At 38.6% G+C, this 16,775-nt stretch overlaps 2 protein-coding genes across 3 annotated transcripts; both read left to right on the top strand.

Moving 5' to 3' along the window:
* Positions 1–1,791: 1,791 nt before the first annotated feature.
* On the top strand, positions 1,792–15,842 carry LOC111384226 (histidinol dehydrogenase, chloroplastic-like). Of its 2 annotated transcripts, none has more exons than XM_023008489.1 (15): positions 1,792–1,905; positions 2,001–2,122; positions 9,076–9,197; positions 9,297–9,349; positions 10,227–10,299; positions 10,434–10,535; positions 10,619–10,720; positions 10,821–10,892; positions 10,963–11,025; positions 11,115–11,156; positions 13,759–13,818; positions 13,928–14,038; positions 14,319–14,489; positions 14,923–15,013; positions 15,315–15,842. In XM_023008489.1, exons 2-15 carry the CDS (start codon positions 2,011–2,013, stop codon positions 15,569–15,571), a joined length of 1,431 nt encoding a protein of 476 aa, XP_022864257.1. In that variant the 5' UTR covers positions 1,792–1,905; positions 2,001–2,010; the 3' UTR covers positions 15,572–15,842. The 2 variants fall into 2 exon arrangements, with proteins under 2 accessions (XP_022864257.1, XP_022864263.1); XM_023008495.1 differs by having other exon boundaries at positions 1,818–1,905; positions 2,041–2,122.
* LOC111384242 lies at positions 3,584–4,840 on the top strand. The gene has a single exon (XM_023008505.1). The coding sequence runs from the start codon at positions 4,426–4,428 to the stop codon at positions 4,813–4,815; it is 390 nt and encodes a 129-aa protein (XP_022864273.1). The 5' UTR covers positions 3,584–4,425; the 3' UTR covers positions 4,816–4,840.
* Positions 15,843–16,775: the final 933 nt, after the last annotated feature.

Raw genomic sequence — 16,775 nt, forward strand, 5'->3', positions numbered from 1 at the left:
GAAGTCAACAGAAAAGATGGAAATGAGACTTGGTTTTGTTGAAATATTACTTTTGATTATGTACAAACCCTTGGTTCACGATAGTTGGCTCATGCAAGTTTTCTCTTTTTACTTAAATTACATATTTTACTCACTGTGACAAGTCAGCTCGTGTGCTCGTGAGTCAACTTGTTCAAGTCAATGAATGACACGAGAAAATTGTTGCTCGGTTCACGCCCGTGTCTCGCTTCGTTAGTGAGGGGAATGGCTCGCCCACTTAGCACCCCTAGTTATTATTGAAATTGGAGAATTTGTTGCAAAACAAACTTTAGGGGAAGGTTTGTATATTTTTCAAAAGGGCAATTGGCACAAAACGCCAATACCTTTAAGGGTTATTGTGGAAAACGTCCTCACATTTTATTTTTTGACATTTTTGTCCTTATTTCTACCTTTCTTTGCGGAAAACTTTATTTTCACCATTTTTTGATGTAAAATGACCAAAATACCCTACTATTTAAATAAAATCCAAAAATAAAGAAAAAAAAATAAAGAATAAATTACAATCTTACTCCTAAATATTTTAAAAAATGCAAGTGAGTCCAAATAATTATTAAAAGTTTAATAGTACAAAACGTCCCTACGTTTTTTCTATAGTGTGAAAAATATTCTTACGTTTCAAATTGGTGAAAGTGATATTTTCCGTAATGAAACGTGAAAATAGGGATGAAAACGTAAAAAAAATGAAATGAAAAGTTGGGACGTTTTTCTGCAAGAAGCGTCAAACGTAGGGATATTTTTTGCTATTAGCCCTTACTAAAATATTAAAAATAACAAAAACTCTTCCCCCCCCCCCCCCTCTCTCTCTCTCTCTCTCTCTCTCTCTCTCGCTCTTCTCTTCTTATCCAAGTGGGCCAACCACTTTAGAAGTCAAAAAACTCTAGCAAACTACCATCCAAACTGCAGGACTACCATACCATCGAAAAACCCTCACTTCCTTTTACACATACCATCTAACATTCAATCTTGAAACCTTCATGCCAATAGATTTGTTAAGAAGTGCAAGTCAAAATACCCAACTCGCGAATGTAAATATTGGCGACATCACCTATTTCGAAGAGACCCATGCTATTTTCAACACACCAATCGACTATACTTACTAGGGCGTCTCTCTTCATGATGTTAAAATATCAACAGATAGTTTAGCGGTATGGAGGTTCAACGATTTGGTCGATGGTTAGTCGAAATTTTTTCACTTCTAATGTGGCAGTCCCATTTTGAGAAGAATAGGAGAAAGAGAGTTTTTTTTTTATTTTTTTTTATTTTTAGGTATAATAGCAAAAAAATCCCTACTTTTGACACTTTTTGCGAAAAATGTCTCTACGTTTCAATTTTTTTGTGTTTTCATCCCTATTTTTATGTTTCGTTGCAGAAAATATCTTTTTCACCAATTTGAAACGTAGGGACGTTTTTCACACTATAGACCAAACGTAGGGTCGTTTTGTGCTATTAGGCTTTTTAATAATTATTTAGATTTATTTGCACTTTTTAAAATATTTAGGAGTAAGATTGTAGTTTATTCTTTATTTTTCTTCTTTTTTTGGATTTTATTTAAATTGGAGGGTATTTTAGTCATTTTACATTAAAAAATGGTGAAAATGATTTTTTTGCAAAGAAATGTGAAAATAAGGGAAAAAATGTTAAAAAATAAAAGATGGAGACATTTTTCACAATAAACCTTAAAGATATGGACGTTTTATGCCAGTTACTCTGTGTGAAAAATAGGGGTTTCTGTGTGTAAAAATTATGTACTTTTTTTTTTTTTTTTATTAATATTTTTGTAATCTTAAGAGCTCTGATACACATTTGAGCCGCCAATCCCGTTTGTGTGTCTCAAGGTCGCCATTTTTTGTTCTTCACCCTTTTCGAGTAAGCTCCTCATCGTAATAAACTTCAATTGAAAGGACAAATTGTTCATAGTATTGTTTTGGGAACGCTCTTACTGATGTATTAATTGATTGAAGGTTGGTGCTAATGGACTGTAGACTTCTTTCTTTCAATCAGATCAGTGGGTTGGCTTGTAATTTGCGAGCAGTTGCTGTTCCAAAAAGTGTTCCATATCGTTTTTCCTGTTCTTCTCGGCCAGGTAACTAGAAATTTGTCCATCAATTCTCTTAAAATTTGTTGACATTTGCTTTTTTATTTTCTGAAAGGTTTATTATTAATTCCTATATGCATTATGCGCTCGTGAATGAAGAATCGCTGAAACATAAAGTGCTGCAGTTTTCTTTATCCATGTATTGTAATTGGTAGTTGCTCTGACTAATTAGTAAAATGAATAACCATTTTTATTAGTCAGTGTTGAAAATTGCTAATTACTTATCGTATAACACTTACTTTCAGGAACATCAACTTATTTTATTACTTCAAAGGAAGAAGAAAGTGGGTTGAACACTTGAACTTGTCATTATTTTTGGACATTTGAAGTTTGATTTTGAGGAAGGTCTTGTTAATATATATGAGCAAAGACTGCAAAGTTGAAGAAGAAAATGGCTTAATTTTGTTGACTTTACTTGCTTTTAATCTGTAAATTGCTAAATCGTGCTGAAATTGCACTTGGAAATGCACTAAACAATAACATTCACTTGTGATAAATTTGACGACTAAATACTAATCCTTAAAGTGGTCCTGACTCCTGGATGTATAATAAGTTTTCTGTTTATATTTTAGCATTATTTTTGCCCGTGGAACAATGTTTTTCGACAGAGAGATATTTATTATTTATTAATTTGATTCGGCTTTGATTGGGCACTGACGAATCTTAAGATATCTGAAACATTTAGCTATATTCTTTAGATTGTTTAAAGAACGCCAGGCCTTACATAGGTAGTTTGGTCAGTTATGTCACTTTTAACGCCATATCTGGGGTCTATTTTGGGCATTAAAGTTGGAATAGAAGTTATTTGATAGACCCCCGGTTAATTTCACTTACGTGAGGAGAAAGAAGGAGGGAAAGGCAGTGTAACAACCAACTGAGGCACCAGATCTGTTAGTCAGTTAAGGAGGGTAGTTTAGGGAATTATGTCTATAAATGTAATGGGAGGGAGAGTTATTTTTCATTCACGTTTTCTTGAGTATTTGGGGGAGAGACCAGGCCTCTCGAAAGCCTTGGATCTGTTCCCTTTTGTTTGCAGTACCTCACTCAGTAAATAACAGTTTAATTTCCATTGTTGAGCCTTATTATTATTCAGGGGTTCTATCAAATTGGTATCAGAGCATTCATCTTGGGAGGACGACGATCATTGATTGAGTGAATGCCTTGAAAACCCGAATGGATGGATCAAAGGAGAGATACAAGAAGAAATTGGAACAATGAGGACAGAGATTCAGTGAAATTTGTCGTCAATGATGGAACGGTTTGAATTCATCAGGAAGAAGTGGGAAGGGATGGAGATGGACCAAAAGGAGAAAGGAGTAGCATCCAGTTCAACGGAACCCACCCTCACCTCAGAGACCTTGACCAAGGGTAAGGGAACGAAAGCTAGGTCGGATGGCAGGGAACGCAGTGAGGAATTATGGAAAATGGAAAAGCGATCCTGACGACTAGAAATGCCGGTATTTAATGGGAAAGACCCCGATGGCTGGATATTTCGAGCTGAGAGGTATTTTGCCATGAATCTATTATTTGATTGGGAAAAGGTAGAAGCAGCAGGGATCTGTTTTGAAGGGGAACCACTAGCTTGGTATCAATGGGAAGATAGCCGCCAAGTCATCCGAAGCTGGGGGGAGTTGAAACGGAGGCTACTGGAACGATTTTGCCCTTCACAAGAGGGTACAATTTTAGAGAAACTTCTGGCCTTAAGGCAGGAAGGCACGGTCCGAGAATACCGAAGAAGGTTCAAAGTACTGGCCGCGCCCTTATCGGCAATTTCAGACGACGTATTGGAGAGCAACTTTATCAATGGGTTGAAGGCTCCTATACGGGCTGAGGTGAGAATGTTGAAACCTCGTGGGTTGGGCCATATCATGAATCTGGCCCGACGCGTAGAAGATCGAAATGAATTATTAAAGGAGGCCCTTATGTCGTATGGACCCAACAAGGGAAGAGTGGGTTATTCCAGCCCAGCAACTCACAGCCCACACTCCCCTTCATACGACCACACAGTCAACTCCCAGTACCCAAGTTCGTTGAATTCACCCGTTTCTAGGGCAGTGACTTCAGTGACCATGTTTCGGCCAGCTCCGGCAGCAAAGGGGGCGCCGACTGTCAAGAAATTATCGGACACTGAGCTATAGCGGAAGAGAGAAAAGGGCCTGTGCTACAAGTGTGATGAAAAATATGGGCCGCGGCATAAGTGTCGAAACAAGGAACTCCAGGTCCTTGTGGTGCAAGAGGAGGAGGACGAAGACAGGCCGAAAGAGACGATAGAGGCAGAACAGGGGACAAAGATGAGTGGTTTGGTGGAACTATCAATTAATTCGGTTGTGGGTCTCACGACCCCACGAACTATGAAGCTTACACGTAAGATTTTGGGGCATCAGGTGTTAGTCATGATTGATTGTGGGGCTACCCACAATTTCATTTCTGCCGAGTTAGCTGGAAAATTAGCACTGCCGATCACGCACACTGCTAGCTACGGGGTGCTCATGGGCACTGGACTGTCTGTAAGGGGTGGTGGGATATGCAAAGGAGTTACAGTATCCCTGCCTAGTATTGACATCATTGACGATTTCCTTCCACTGCAATTGGGGTGTACAGATGTGATATTGGGAATGAAATGGCTGGGATCCTTGGCCAAGATGCAGGTGAATTGGGAGTACATTGACCATGAGGTTTAAATTGTCAGGGGAATCGGTGGAATTGCAGGGGGATCCGAGCTTACATAAGACACAGGGGTACTTTTGGAACTCGGAAGCATGGGAGTCAACAGCGAACCTAAAGTCACCTAAGATACTAGTACATACATCGGGGTGTTACAACAGTTTCGGAAGGTGTTCGAATGGCCAAACAAGCTACCCCCTCCTCGAGCTCAAGATCATTCGATTGTTATGAAACCAAATTCAGCGCCAGTTAATGTCCGTCCATACCGTTATCCGTATGACCAGAAAAACGAGATTGAAAGGCTGGTTAGGGAAATGTTAGCTGCAGGAATTATTCACCAAGTTTTAGCTCTTTTTCAAGCCCTGTGTTACTGGTGAAAAAGAAGGAGGGCAGTTGGCGATTTTGTGTGGATTATCGCGCCCTCAACAAGGTTACTATTCTTGCCCGTTTTCCCATTCCCATGATTGATGAGCTGTTGGATGAACTACATGGGGCCAAGGTCTTTTCGAAGCTTGATTTGAAGTTTGGGTATCATCATATTAGGGTGAGGGGAGAGGATGTTCCCAAAATGGTTTTTCGCACTCATGAGGGCCACTACAAATTCCTAGTCATGCCATTTGGACTGACTAATGCACCGACGACCTTCCAAGGGTTGATGAATGAAGTCTTTAAACCTTACCTTCGAAAGTTTGTACTTGTCTTTTTCGACGATATCCTGGTCTATAGTGGGACAGCTGAGGACCACCAGCAACATTTGGAGACGGTTCTTCGTTATTTGCAAAACCACCAACTGTTTGCAAATGAGAAAAAATGTGTGTTTGGCCAAGGAAAAATCGAGTATTTGGGTCATGTTAATATCAAGTGAAGGGGTGGCTGCGGATCAGACCAAAATCCATACCATGTTGCACTGGCCAACGCCCAAAACCTTACGAGAATTAAGAGGATTCTTGATGCTTACAGGTTACTACCGGAGATTTGTTTCGGGGTATGCTAAAATAGCATGGCCATTGACTGATTTATTGAAGAAGGATGGTTTTTCATGGAGTGTATAGGCTGAGGCAGCTTTCCAGGCTCTGAAAGTAGTAATGACTGAGGTTCCGGTTCTGGCACTACCCGACTTTACACAAACATTTGTGGTGGAGACTGATGCTTCGGGGCATGGGTTGGGGGCAGTTTTAATGCAAAATCAACACCCCCTCGCTTATTTCAGCCAGGTGTTACCTCAGAATGCGCGCCATAAGTCAGTATATGAGCGGGAATTGATGGCCATTGTATTTGCAATTCAGAAATGGCGACACTACTTGCTAGGCCGGCACTTTATAGTGAGGACAGATCAGAGAAGCTTGAAATTTCTCCTCGAACAGCGCATAGTAAGCAATGAACATAAAAAATGGCTGACCAAGTTGTTGGGTTACGATTTTGAAATTCAGTATCGCCCGGGGCTCGAGAACAAAGCAGCAGATGCTCTTTCAAGAATAGAGCCAGCTCTGAGCCTCTTGAACATCACCGTTCCTAGGGTGATTCACATGGACGAAATCAAGAAAGAGGTGGCAGACGATGAGGAATTGGGAAAGATGGTAAATGGGCAGCAGTCAGGACAAACCATGAAGGAGGGATACTCACTATTAGATGGCCAGTTACTAGACAAGGGAAGGGTGGTGTTATCTAAACACTCCCAGTTTGTGACAAAGATATTACAGGAAAGCCATGACACCAAAATAGGGGGACATTCAGGCTTTCTTAAGACATACAAAAGAGTAGCCAGAGATGTGGATTGGAGCGGGATGAAAAAAGATGTTCGTGAATTTGTAGCTCGGTGTGATGTTTGTCAACAGAATAAATATATGGCCCTATCACCTGGAGGCCTATTACAACCACTCCCCATTCCGGATTCAATTTGGGCCGATATCTCTATGGACTTCATTGAAGGACTGCCTAAGTCAGGTGGATGGGACACTATTCTAGTGGTAGTTGACCGGCTGAGCAAATATGGCCACTTTGTTGGCCTCAAACACCCATTCACCGCCCCTCTCGTGGCAACCATCTTTATCAAAGAAATAGTCCGCTTGCATGGCATTCCTCAGTCAATTCTTTCTGACCGGGACCGAGTGTTCATGAGCAAGTTCTGGACAGAGTTATTTAAGGCTCAGGGAACTAGCTTAAAGCGCAATACAGCCTACCATCCACAAACGGATGGACAGACGGAGGTCGTGAATCGGTGCTTGGAAACCTATTTGAGGTGTTTTGCATCTCGCAAACCTCGCTTTTGGAGTCAGTGCTTAGCATGGGCAGAGTTTTGGTACAATACGTCCTTCCACACCGCAACAAAACACACCCCCTTCCAGATTGTCTATGACTGTGAACCACATCCCATTCTACCGATTGAGAAGGGACTCATTGTAGTATCAGCCGTGGAAAAATCACTTGCAGAACGAGATGAAGTTCTCCAAGAAATGAAAATGCAACTAACTCGTTCTCAACAACGAATGAAACTAGTAGCTGACGGACATCGGCGTGAGGTGCAATTTGAAGTAGGGGATATGGTTTATCTCAAATTACGCCCGTACCGTCACAATTCTGTGGCAACTCGCCCCTATGCTAAGTTGTCCCCTAAATATTACGGGCCATTTGAAGTGGAAACAAGGGTGGGCCAGGTAGCATATAAGCTGAAGCTTCCTGCTACTGTAGCTATACACCCAGTCTTCCATGTCTCCCAGCTACGCAAGGCTATTGGTTCTAGTCAATCCATCAAGCATCTTCCTCCACTACTCGAGGCAGAAGAACAGTTCCAGGTTGAACCAGAGGCAGTCCTACAAGTCAGGCAGGGGTCACCAAGCATAGGAAAGGAGGCCCTCATCAAATGGAAGCACTTGCCCAACTTTGAAGCAACCTAGGAACCTGTCAGCACCGTCCAACAATAGTTCCCTGAGTTCCACCTTGAGGACAAGGTGGCTTTTGGGATGAGGGGAAATGATAGACCCCCGGTTAATTTCACTTACGTGAGGAGAAAGAAGGAGGGAAAGGCAGTGTAACAACCAACTGAAGCACCAGATCTGTTAGTCAGTTAAGGAGGGTAGTTTAGGGAATTATGTCTATAAATGTAATGGGAAGGAGAGTTATTTTTCATTCACGTTTTGTTGAGTCTTTGGGGGAGAGACCAGGCCTCTCGAAAGCCTTGGATCTATTCCCTTTTGTTTGCAGCACCTCACTCAGTAAATAACAGTTTAATTTCCATTGTTGAGCCTTATTATTATTCAGGGGTTCTATCATTATTCCTTTGGAATTTTGCACATACTTCTGAGAACCTAAGTCTATGTTGGCAATCCAATTCCACAACAACTAACATGGTCTTGAGAGCCTTGAAAAGTTACGTGATAGATCATGGATGAACATTGTTGGAAAGATGACAAAATAATCCAAACTTATTTTTTTATCAGTGAAAATTCAAGTGGTTTTTAATTATGCCAAACTCATTTTCAATCACATATTCACGCAATAAAATATTTTGCACGTAAACCCAAATTTTTTCCCTACTTTTTAACCACACATTCTAAAAGAAAATCACTATTTCAAAACTCATCTTGATACAGGCCGGCCGTCAATCCTTTCTTCGACCTCTAGATAGGGGAGAGGGGCCGGCAAGCGTGTACCAAACCATTTCCCCCCCAAAAAAACTCATTAAAATGTTGTCAAACAGGGCTACAGGAATCAAATGTCATTGACAAGCTAGGTTTTTAGTATTATAATGGATAAGGTAATCTATAAATGGATTGAGCCCCCATTTGAGTCACATTATTGTAAAAATAAAAATGTAAAATATAACCGTTATGGACCTCACACGAGATAAAATGTCAAATGTGGTGGCTTGATGTGATGGATAATGGTCATATTTTTCATTTTAGTTAGAAAATAATGGGGATCAAACAAGGCCTGAATATATTAACTCAATCAAAGTTTCAATCTTTCGTGTTCTGATAGCGCTTTCAGTAAGTCCATGTTTACAAAAGTTACATCTTTTTATCACATTTTTGTGTTGTGTACATAAATTAATCTAAGATTTTTATGTGTGTGCACCTGTATAGAAAGACCCTATGAAGCTAACTCTCATACAAGTTCCTGGCAGCTGAGTGATATGGTTGTAAATTCAAGCAATATACTCTACAATATTTCTTCATTAATCACTGCAGATTCGTTCATGTCCATGATTGTGCTCGTGATATAATTATTGATAGTGTCAAGCTCTTTCTTCTCATCTTCTTCATTTTGTGGTTTCACAGGGCCATTTTGTTGCACACTGAGTTGTTCAATGAAGTCCTATAGGCTATCAGATCTTAGTACATCCGAGGTTGATAGCCTCAAAGCTCGTCCTCGAATTGATTTTTCTTCCATTTTTGATGTGGTGAGCCTTCATGTTGTTTAGCAGCTCCAACTTGTTCTTTAAAATTTGCTATCTTGTTATCTGGACTTCATTGTAATATTGGAATCGATGTTGGATCAGGTTCAACCCATTGTTGATGACGTACGCAGTAGGGGCGATACAGCTGTTAAAGAGTTGGTGCTCCTTTTATTTCTTCATTTGATTTTTATATTATTTTGTGATGTTTGAGGAACATGGAAAACTCTTGCGCTATTCAAAATCAAAATATATGTTGATCAACAGAAGGCCTCTACATTGATGAGGTAAAAAAATCAAATGGATCCAAGTAGAGTTTTCTGGAAGTTATCAATAAGCTAGACCCATATTGCAACCCAGCTATCCACGGAACGTGAGGTAGTATGTGAGAAAATTCCTGAGGACAATATTGGAAGCCTTACAAAATTGGACTAGTTCATGATATAAATTTGGTTAAAAAACTCACCAACCTTTTGGGTTATTGTTGTTTTATTCTGGAATCAGGTGGAAATTAATTTTAGGGATAGTTTTGTTTACTAAAACTAAGGTGTCTGGTTGTTAGGAGTGGGATCTAATTTCTGATTGTGGTCGTGAAAGCTTGAATGGAAGAAAAGGACACATTTTGTGAACCATTTATTAACTTAGGCATCATTAGTTGCAGTTGTATCGAACCAGGGAATGCTGATAGAGATTCTATTTATTTATTTTCCAAACGTATTTATCTATCCAAAAATGGGTGTAAGTAATGTTAATAGGCTGTAATTTTCTCCTGGTTGTGCTAGGGATTGGACCAAGTATTCAAAATTCACAAAATTTTAATTTATGACTTCTATGGTATAAAACACTTCTAAAGAGTTCATATGTAGCCAGATATTCCTGGATTCACCAGATATGCAACTCAAAGGCATAATACATATAGAAAATGATTCTAACCTTATCAATCATATATGTATCTGTAGGCCTTGTTGGGATGTTCTGCACAGTTGTCATTTCCTTCAGTTGAGGATGACTGCTATTTATGTTTCTCTTTGACAGCTATACAATCCGATTTGACAAAGTGAAACTAGACAATATAGTCGAGAATGTCAATGATCTTCCTGATCCAGAGGTATCTCTTTTGGACAAAGTTTTCACAGATTCTACTTGATATTCTACATGTTTAGTTGCTAAGTTTTATTATATTACATCATTTCTGTTTAGCGTTCAAGTCTGCAAGTCTATAACTTGTACTTTGATGATTAGCTTGATGCAGCTGTTCAAGAAGCATTTGACGTGGCTTACAGTAATATTTATGCTTTTCATGCTGCTCAGAAGCCAGTTGAGAAATTTGTTGAGAACATGGAAGTAAGTACTTTAACTTTATATGGTAGTTCTTGTATTGGAGTTCCAGGCTCAAGTTGCAGTTTCCCCATTTTCAATTTTGCCAGGGTGTTAGATGCAAGCGAGTGGCAAGGAGTATTTCAGCTGTTGGTCTTTATGTTCCTGGGGGCACAGCTGTTTTGCCTTCAACTGCTTTGATGCTTTCAGTTGTAGGTGACTCGGGTTAACTATATATTCCACATTTTTGGATTTATTAAATATTGATTTTCATTTCATGTTGTTTGATTGATGTGAGAATTCTTTAATCAGCCTGCCCAGATAGCCGGGTGCAAAACTGTTGTACTGGCAACTCCCCCTACTCAAGATGGCAGCATTTGTATGGTAATTGTTCTCTTCTAGTCAACTTGATTGAATACGATGTTGATGTATTTCTCACCAGCCATGTTTGCAGGAGGTCCTTTATTGTGCTAAGAAAGCTGGTGTTACTCATATTCTTAAAGCTGGAGGTGCTCAGGTTGGAATGCGGTATATTTTCTGAGTATACATTGTGATTTTAAGGATATTTTTTCTGATAATTCTGAAATTTGTCAATAATATGTGCAGGCCATTTCTGCCATGGCTTGGGGAACCGAATCTTGCCCTAAGGTATCAGTTTCTGGATGATGTGTGCATTCACTATAACATATCCACTGTAGTAGCAACTCAGTCTTTCTTTTGGTTCATAGAAGCTCACAACTCATTTATATTCAGAGCCAGGCTTTGACATGAGTTTTAATTCTCGCAGAAACTTTGTGAACTTTTAATTTATTATCAAAGTGTTTCGGTATCGTCATTTGGCATGTACTGCCACTAGTCGTGCATTTCATCCTCCCTGCTGTCTTCTCTGCATTACTGAATTCACCATCAACTTTATGGGGCTATCTGTTTGCCAACGTCAGAATACTTATTTACTATTAAAGAAGAATCACAAGTTTCTACCTCTGCAAAAATTTTGCTTTATTCTCTATAGATTTGGAGTTGGCCACATAATTTTTTTTTCCCTACTTGTTCGGCTCATTACTAAATCTTCTATGTTGGAGAATCCGAAGCAACCACAACAGAGACAGGTTTGGACCCTACTAGTATATATTGTAGATATAGGGAAAATAAAATAAAAATAAAAAAATAAAACAACACAGATGTAGAAAACTCTATTAGCAACCACAACAGAGACAGGTTTGGACCCTACTAGTATATATTGTAGATATAGAAGAAAAAAAAACACAGATGTAGAGAACCCTGGTAGACGCCTTGATTCTATCAAAAAGTAGGTCTTCGCAATGAAACATAAGAATATAGAAGATACATTAAAATGCTCGTGGACACACGAAAAGAAACTTGTATAGTTATTTATGGCTTTGGAGGATGAGTCATGACACTTTTTTGCGTTCTCTGTCACAGTACCTTTCTATTTTAAGATTCTTGGTTTTGGAATAATTTCAGAAAATTCAATAGAAAACCCATTAACGTGTCGTCTGGGCACCAGTCAGTCGAACATTTCATGCCTTCCCAGATAACACTGCTCTTAAATAAACAGATGGTCAAGTTAATAGGATTTTCAGTGATTCTGGGAGCATTTTTATTTTTTATTTTTTGGTTCTTCCCCTGTTGTGAGGAGTTTGATAGATGGATTTCATCAGTTGCTGATTTATCTTCCTTGTTGTAGAGCAATTTTATTATTTAGGGAAGAATCCTCTTTTTCTCCCTGGTTATATTTTGCTCCAACTCGTACTACTACTATTTGCATATGTATGTATGACTTGGCAAAACCACTGCCCTTGCCAACATGAAGGGCAATTGTCAGGTACCCAAAATACATAACCCTTTTGCCAGGAGTTTGCTAAATACTTATTAAACCTTTATCAAACAGCAATTTGATGTTACAAGTTAATCTTACACGCAGATCCGTGATGTCCACAGTCCACCTTTTAGCTAATAAGTGACTGGTTGTGGCATAACCAGTCTAACTTGTGCAGGTAGCACCTTTTGTGTGGCATTTATGCCACAATCCACCTTTTAGCTAATAAGTGACTGGTTTTGGCATAACCAGTCTAACTTATGCAGGTAGCATCTTCGGTGTGGCATTTATGCCAGTTAACTTGAGTTTGTACCAAAACCCATGAAAATGTGTCGGTGTCTAAAACTCACTAACAAAATATTGAGGTGAATTAAAGAGTAATGATCTATCATCTATACTATGAAGGAATCTGCACATATCTAGAATTGCTTTAACTATGAGAACCCTTTTGGTGGAGACTGTAATGTATAGGTATTAGGACCCCCATGCAACAGAGTTGTCTTTTCAAATAGTGGTTTAAGCCCTCTCTAGGATCCAAGATGATATCCACCTTGCTATGAAAAGGATTTAGCCCCTGTTTGACAATCATTAATTGGAGAAAACATAGTTTTGAATAGTGTTTTTTAGGAGAATGTGTAGTTAATAAGTGGGGAAAAGTTTTGGGTTCACGAGTAGTATATTTTATTGTGTGAATATGTGGTTGAAAATGAGCATGTAGAAAAAAGAATTTGAAAATAATGGTTGTCAAACAGGGGATTATTGTCATGACTCATCCATCCCAAAAGCTCATAACAGTGCAATTGGAATTATGTAGGGCCGATTTTTTTATTTATTTTAATTTATTTTTTAAATTGGCAAAAAAAAAAATAAATAAATAAAAGGATTTAGTCCATCCCATAAACTCATCTCAGTTCGACTCTAAATTTTATCGCACTATAAAATCTAATTCTACTTCCACCTTGGGCGAAGGTATAGGTTATGCTATAGTTACATGTGCAGCAAGGTGGATATTGTCTTGGACATTAATTTATTCGAGACCGAGTTGTGCATTGTAGGTCCATGGGCACAGGGCACATCCTGGCCATCTCCACTGTCCTGGAGCGTAGGATACTTAGATCCTAGACCACCCTTTTTTCTTTTTTCTGTCGTAGGTTGTCCATCTAGAGCAGTGACTTGCATGATTAATTTGTTCACTGTGTACTTGATTTCAAACTTGACTCATGCTTTATTTTATGCCCCAGTGTATCTCTTCCTGATAGACTGAAATAAATATAAATATTTCTTTAAAGTAAAAATTCATCTTGAGCTGTGTATTCTGTCTTTCTGCAATCATCTGATGAATTTCGTTAATCTATCCCCATGCATTTCTCTCAGATATCTGTTTACAGTTTCGAGTTACTATTATTGCAGGTTGAGAAGATATATGGGCCTGGCAATCAGTATGTCACAGCTGCAAAAATGATCCTCCAGGTTCTAATGATTTTTACTTACCTTATTTCTTGATCGAAACTATGTTATATTCTGCACTGCATTTCAGTTTTGCTGCCTGGTTGCTGACTCTTTTTTTTTTCCTTAACAGAACAGTGAGGCTATGGTTTCGATAGACATGCCTGCTGGACCATCAGAAGTGCTTGTCATTGCAGATAAACATGCCAACCCTGTTCATATAGCAGCCGATTTACTTTCACAGGTGTCTGCTTTTTGGAATTTTATCCTTCAATTTGTTTTCTATGAATTTCTGTTAGTTGTAGTTATGAAAATAGGTGTAAGTCACTATGTTTATATCAGTGACAGAAGTTCACGATAAATTTGACGAGTTATTTGTATATGATGACCATATAAGAGAAAGATAACTGAAACCATCACGTTCTTTTTCTGTCACATAAAGATACCTTTTTATAGACTTCTTTCTTTAAATGTCATATTATCTTCTTTCCTGACCTTGCAAAACATCATGTTGCTAATTTCAGGCTGAGCACGGTCCTGACAGCCAGGTTGTTCTTGTAATTGCTGGAGATGGTGTGGATCTAACTGCTATTCTGGATGAGCTCAACAAGCAGTGCCAAAGCCTGCCAAGGGGAGAGTTTGCTTTAAAAGCACTGAGTCACAGCTTTGCCGTTTTTGCACGTGATATGGTTGAGGTTTGTCCTCTTAGTTTTTGGCAGTGTCATAACAGACTACTTTAAAATATATAATTTCCAACTTGACGCTATAATACAAAAGCTCATTTGAACAATATATACACTTTTTCATTGTAGACATTTGAAGATTAATGATTACTGATTAGTGTGTAAAATCACATTCCCTTTTGTTGGGCATTCTAGAAAATGAAAGCTGAATTTTTTTTCAAGTTAGACGCACTATTTTCAAAATTGTACTAGGTTATGCATTTAATAATTAACTGCACTGATCCATATAGGCAATTTCAAGAACTAGTTTATTGCACGCTGACACAGATGTTTTCTTGCTTGCTTTGTTTACTTGTGTCTTGGTTGATTTTATTTTCTCTTTGCACGTATGGTTCATCCGAGTCTCAGTCTGTTCCAACATTACACTTATTGTTTGGATTCACAGGCTATCAATTTTTCTAACTTGTATGCACCTGAGCATTTGATTATCAATGTGAAAGAAGCTGAGAAGTGGGAAAGTTTCATACAGAATGCAGGTAACTATTATCCATGCTCTCCTATATATCTGGTGTTTGCTTCTATGAAATCTTTGTCGTTTGCAGAGTTCATATTTTATCTTTTTTCGCCTTTGCTTCAATAACCACTCTATCTTGGTGCATATTTAGTTCTGAAATTTTATTAGTAGGCATTTTTCTGCTCATTACTGCTGCCAGGTTAACTTTTTCTACACAATATTTTTAAACATGTTGCTATTATCTGTCCTTGATCAATTGCATATGCTATGTTTATGTAAATACTTACTACTGAAATTCTGAATACTCGAAACACTATCTGCAGGTTCTGTATTTTTGGGTCAGTGGACACCCGAGAGCGTAGGAGATTATGCGAGTGGAACAAACCATGTTCTTCCAACATATGGTTATGCACGGATGTACGGTGGTGTGTCTTTAGACTCGTTCTTGAAGTACATTACAGTCCAGTCACTGACAGAGGCAGGGTTGAAGAAGCTAGGCCCTTATGTAGCAACTATGGCTGAAGTCGAGGGTCTAGACGCCCACAAGAGAGCTGTGACCCTCAGACTAAAGGACATCTAAAAAGAAAATTATGTCAACGGACAAGTTGCCCTCAGACTAGAGGACGTTAATATTGAACTATGTCCCGTCCTCGAGAATAGAGACCATTGATATAGATTTCTCTCTCTCGAAATGATAAGTGAATTGCTTTTTAGAGGGATACATTTTGCCGTCGTCCAGATTTGAGTGTGCTTTGTAGCTGTGTACAATTATTCTGTATGAAATTCTTTAGGTATTTTATAAAACGAAAAAGAATAAATCTGGAGAAATTTCATGGGTACAATTGACATCTTTTGGTGATTTAAAGTTATCAATTTATACTTTGTACTTTACTTCATTGGTTATTCATTCGTGTGTTTAATGGATTGAAAATTGTCGTGTACTACTACAAATGAGCTATCACTAAGAAGATGACTCTCTTTTGTTGGGAAGACGTGGTACTTCTATTTTATTCTTTTCCTGATTGGTAAATGTAAATTTATATTGATCAAAATCTTCAAAACAATTACTCTGGACGTACCCGGACAAACAAGATGAAAAGATGTACAAACGATAAGATCTAAAGATTTAATGCTAAAGACTCAAAATGAATCAAAATATGAGGATACAGAGAAAATATAACTCTGTATGCATGTGTTTTGAGTATATGGAGACCCAAGGTTCCCAATTCTCTCGCCTTTTACCATGTTCTACACGTCCATTGAAATGGTCAATGTTGATATGAGCCGTGGCTTATAAATATAAATAGGATGATCAGGCAACAGTTGATGGTATTCATACTTGGTTCCCGGGTATGATTTACACTACATGTACAATCTAGTTTAACAATCTTGATTGATAACTCACACATTCATCCATTTCAAAAACTGTTTTTTAAATCAATTGTTGGATTTTGACAACACCAACATTGTCGACCATTATGGTCAAGTATGATTGTACAAATAGCGTAATAGCTTTGGGCATATTGTTGGAGAACATTGTCGAAAATTATTGAATAATGAGAATAGATAATAAAAATGCAGCTCGGGTGCAGATAAATTCTATACAGTAACCTTTTATACTCCAATACAGCACCGTAAAAATTAATCAGATGCCTTGAGTCGATGATTCTCAATTGCTGTTGGAGTCTTGGTGCCATGAAGCTTGGACTTGCGCTGCAAACTGCAGTCCCAGACCACATCTTCAACAGAAGGCCTCTCAGATGGCTCAGTTGACAGGCGCCTTG

The sequence above is a fragment of the Olea europaea genome, chromosome 3 (genome assembly GCF_002742605.1).
Source record: "Olea europaea var. sylvestris chromosome 3, O_europaea_v1, whole genome shotgun sequence".
Classification (NCBI taxonomy): domain Eukaryota; kingdom Viridiplantae; phylum Streptophyta; class Magnoliopsida; order Lamiales; family Oleaceae; genus Olea; species Olea europaea.

Bases quoted from the DNA above. Each gene is read 5' to 3' on its own strand.
- LOC111384226 (XM_023008489.1), top strand. From the start codon at position 2,011: ATGGACTGTAGACTTCTTTCTTTCAATCAGATCAGTGGGTTGGCTTGT. The intron at 9,198-9,296 runs GTGAGCCTTCAT...ATGTTGGATCAG, and splicing joins TTTCTTCCATTTTTGATGTG to GTTCAACCCATTGTTGATGA. The intron at 10,300-10,433 runs GTATCTCTTTTG...TTTGATGATTAG, and splicing joins ATGATCTTCCTGATCCAGAG to CTTGATGCAGCTGTTCAAGA.
- LOC111384242 (XM_023008505.1), top strand. From the start codon at position 4,426: ATGAGTGGTTTGGTGGAACTATCAATTAATTCGGTTGTGGGTCTCACG.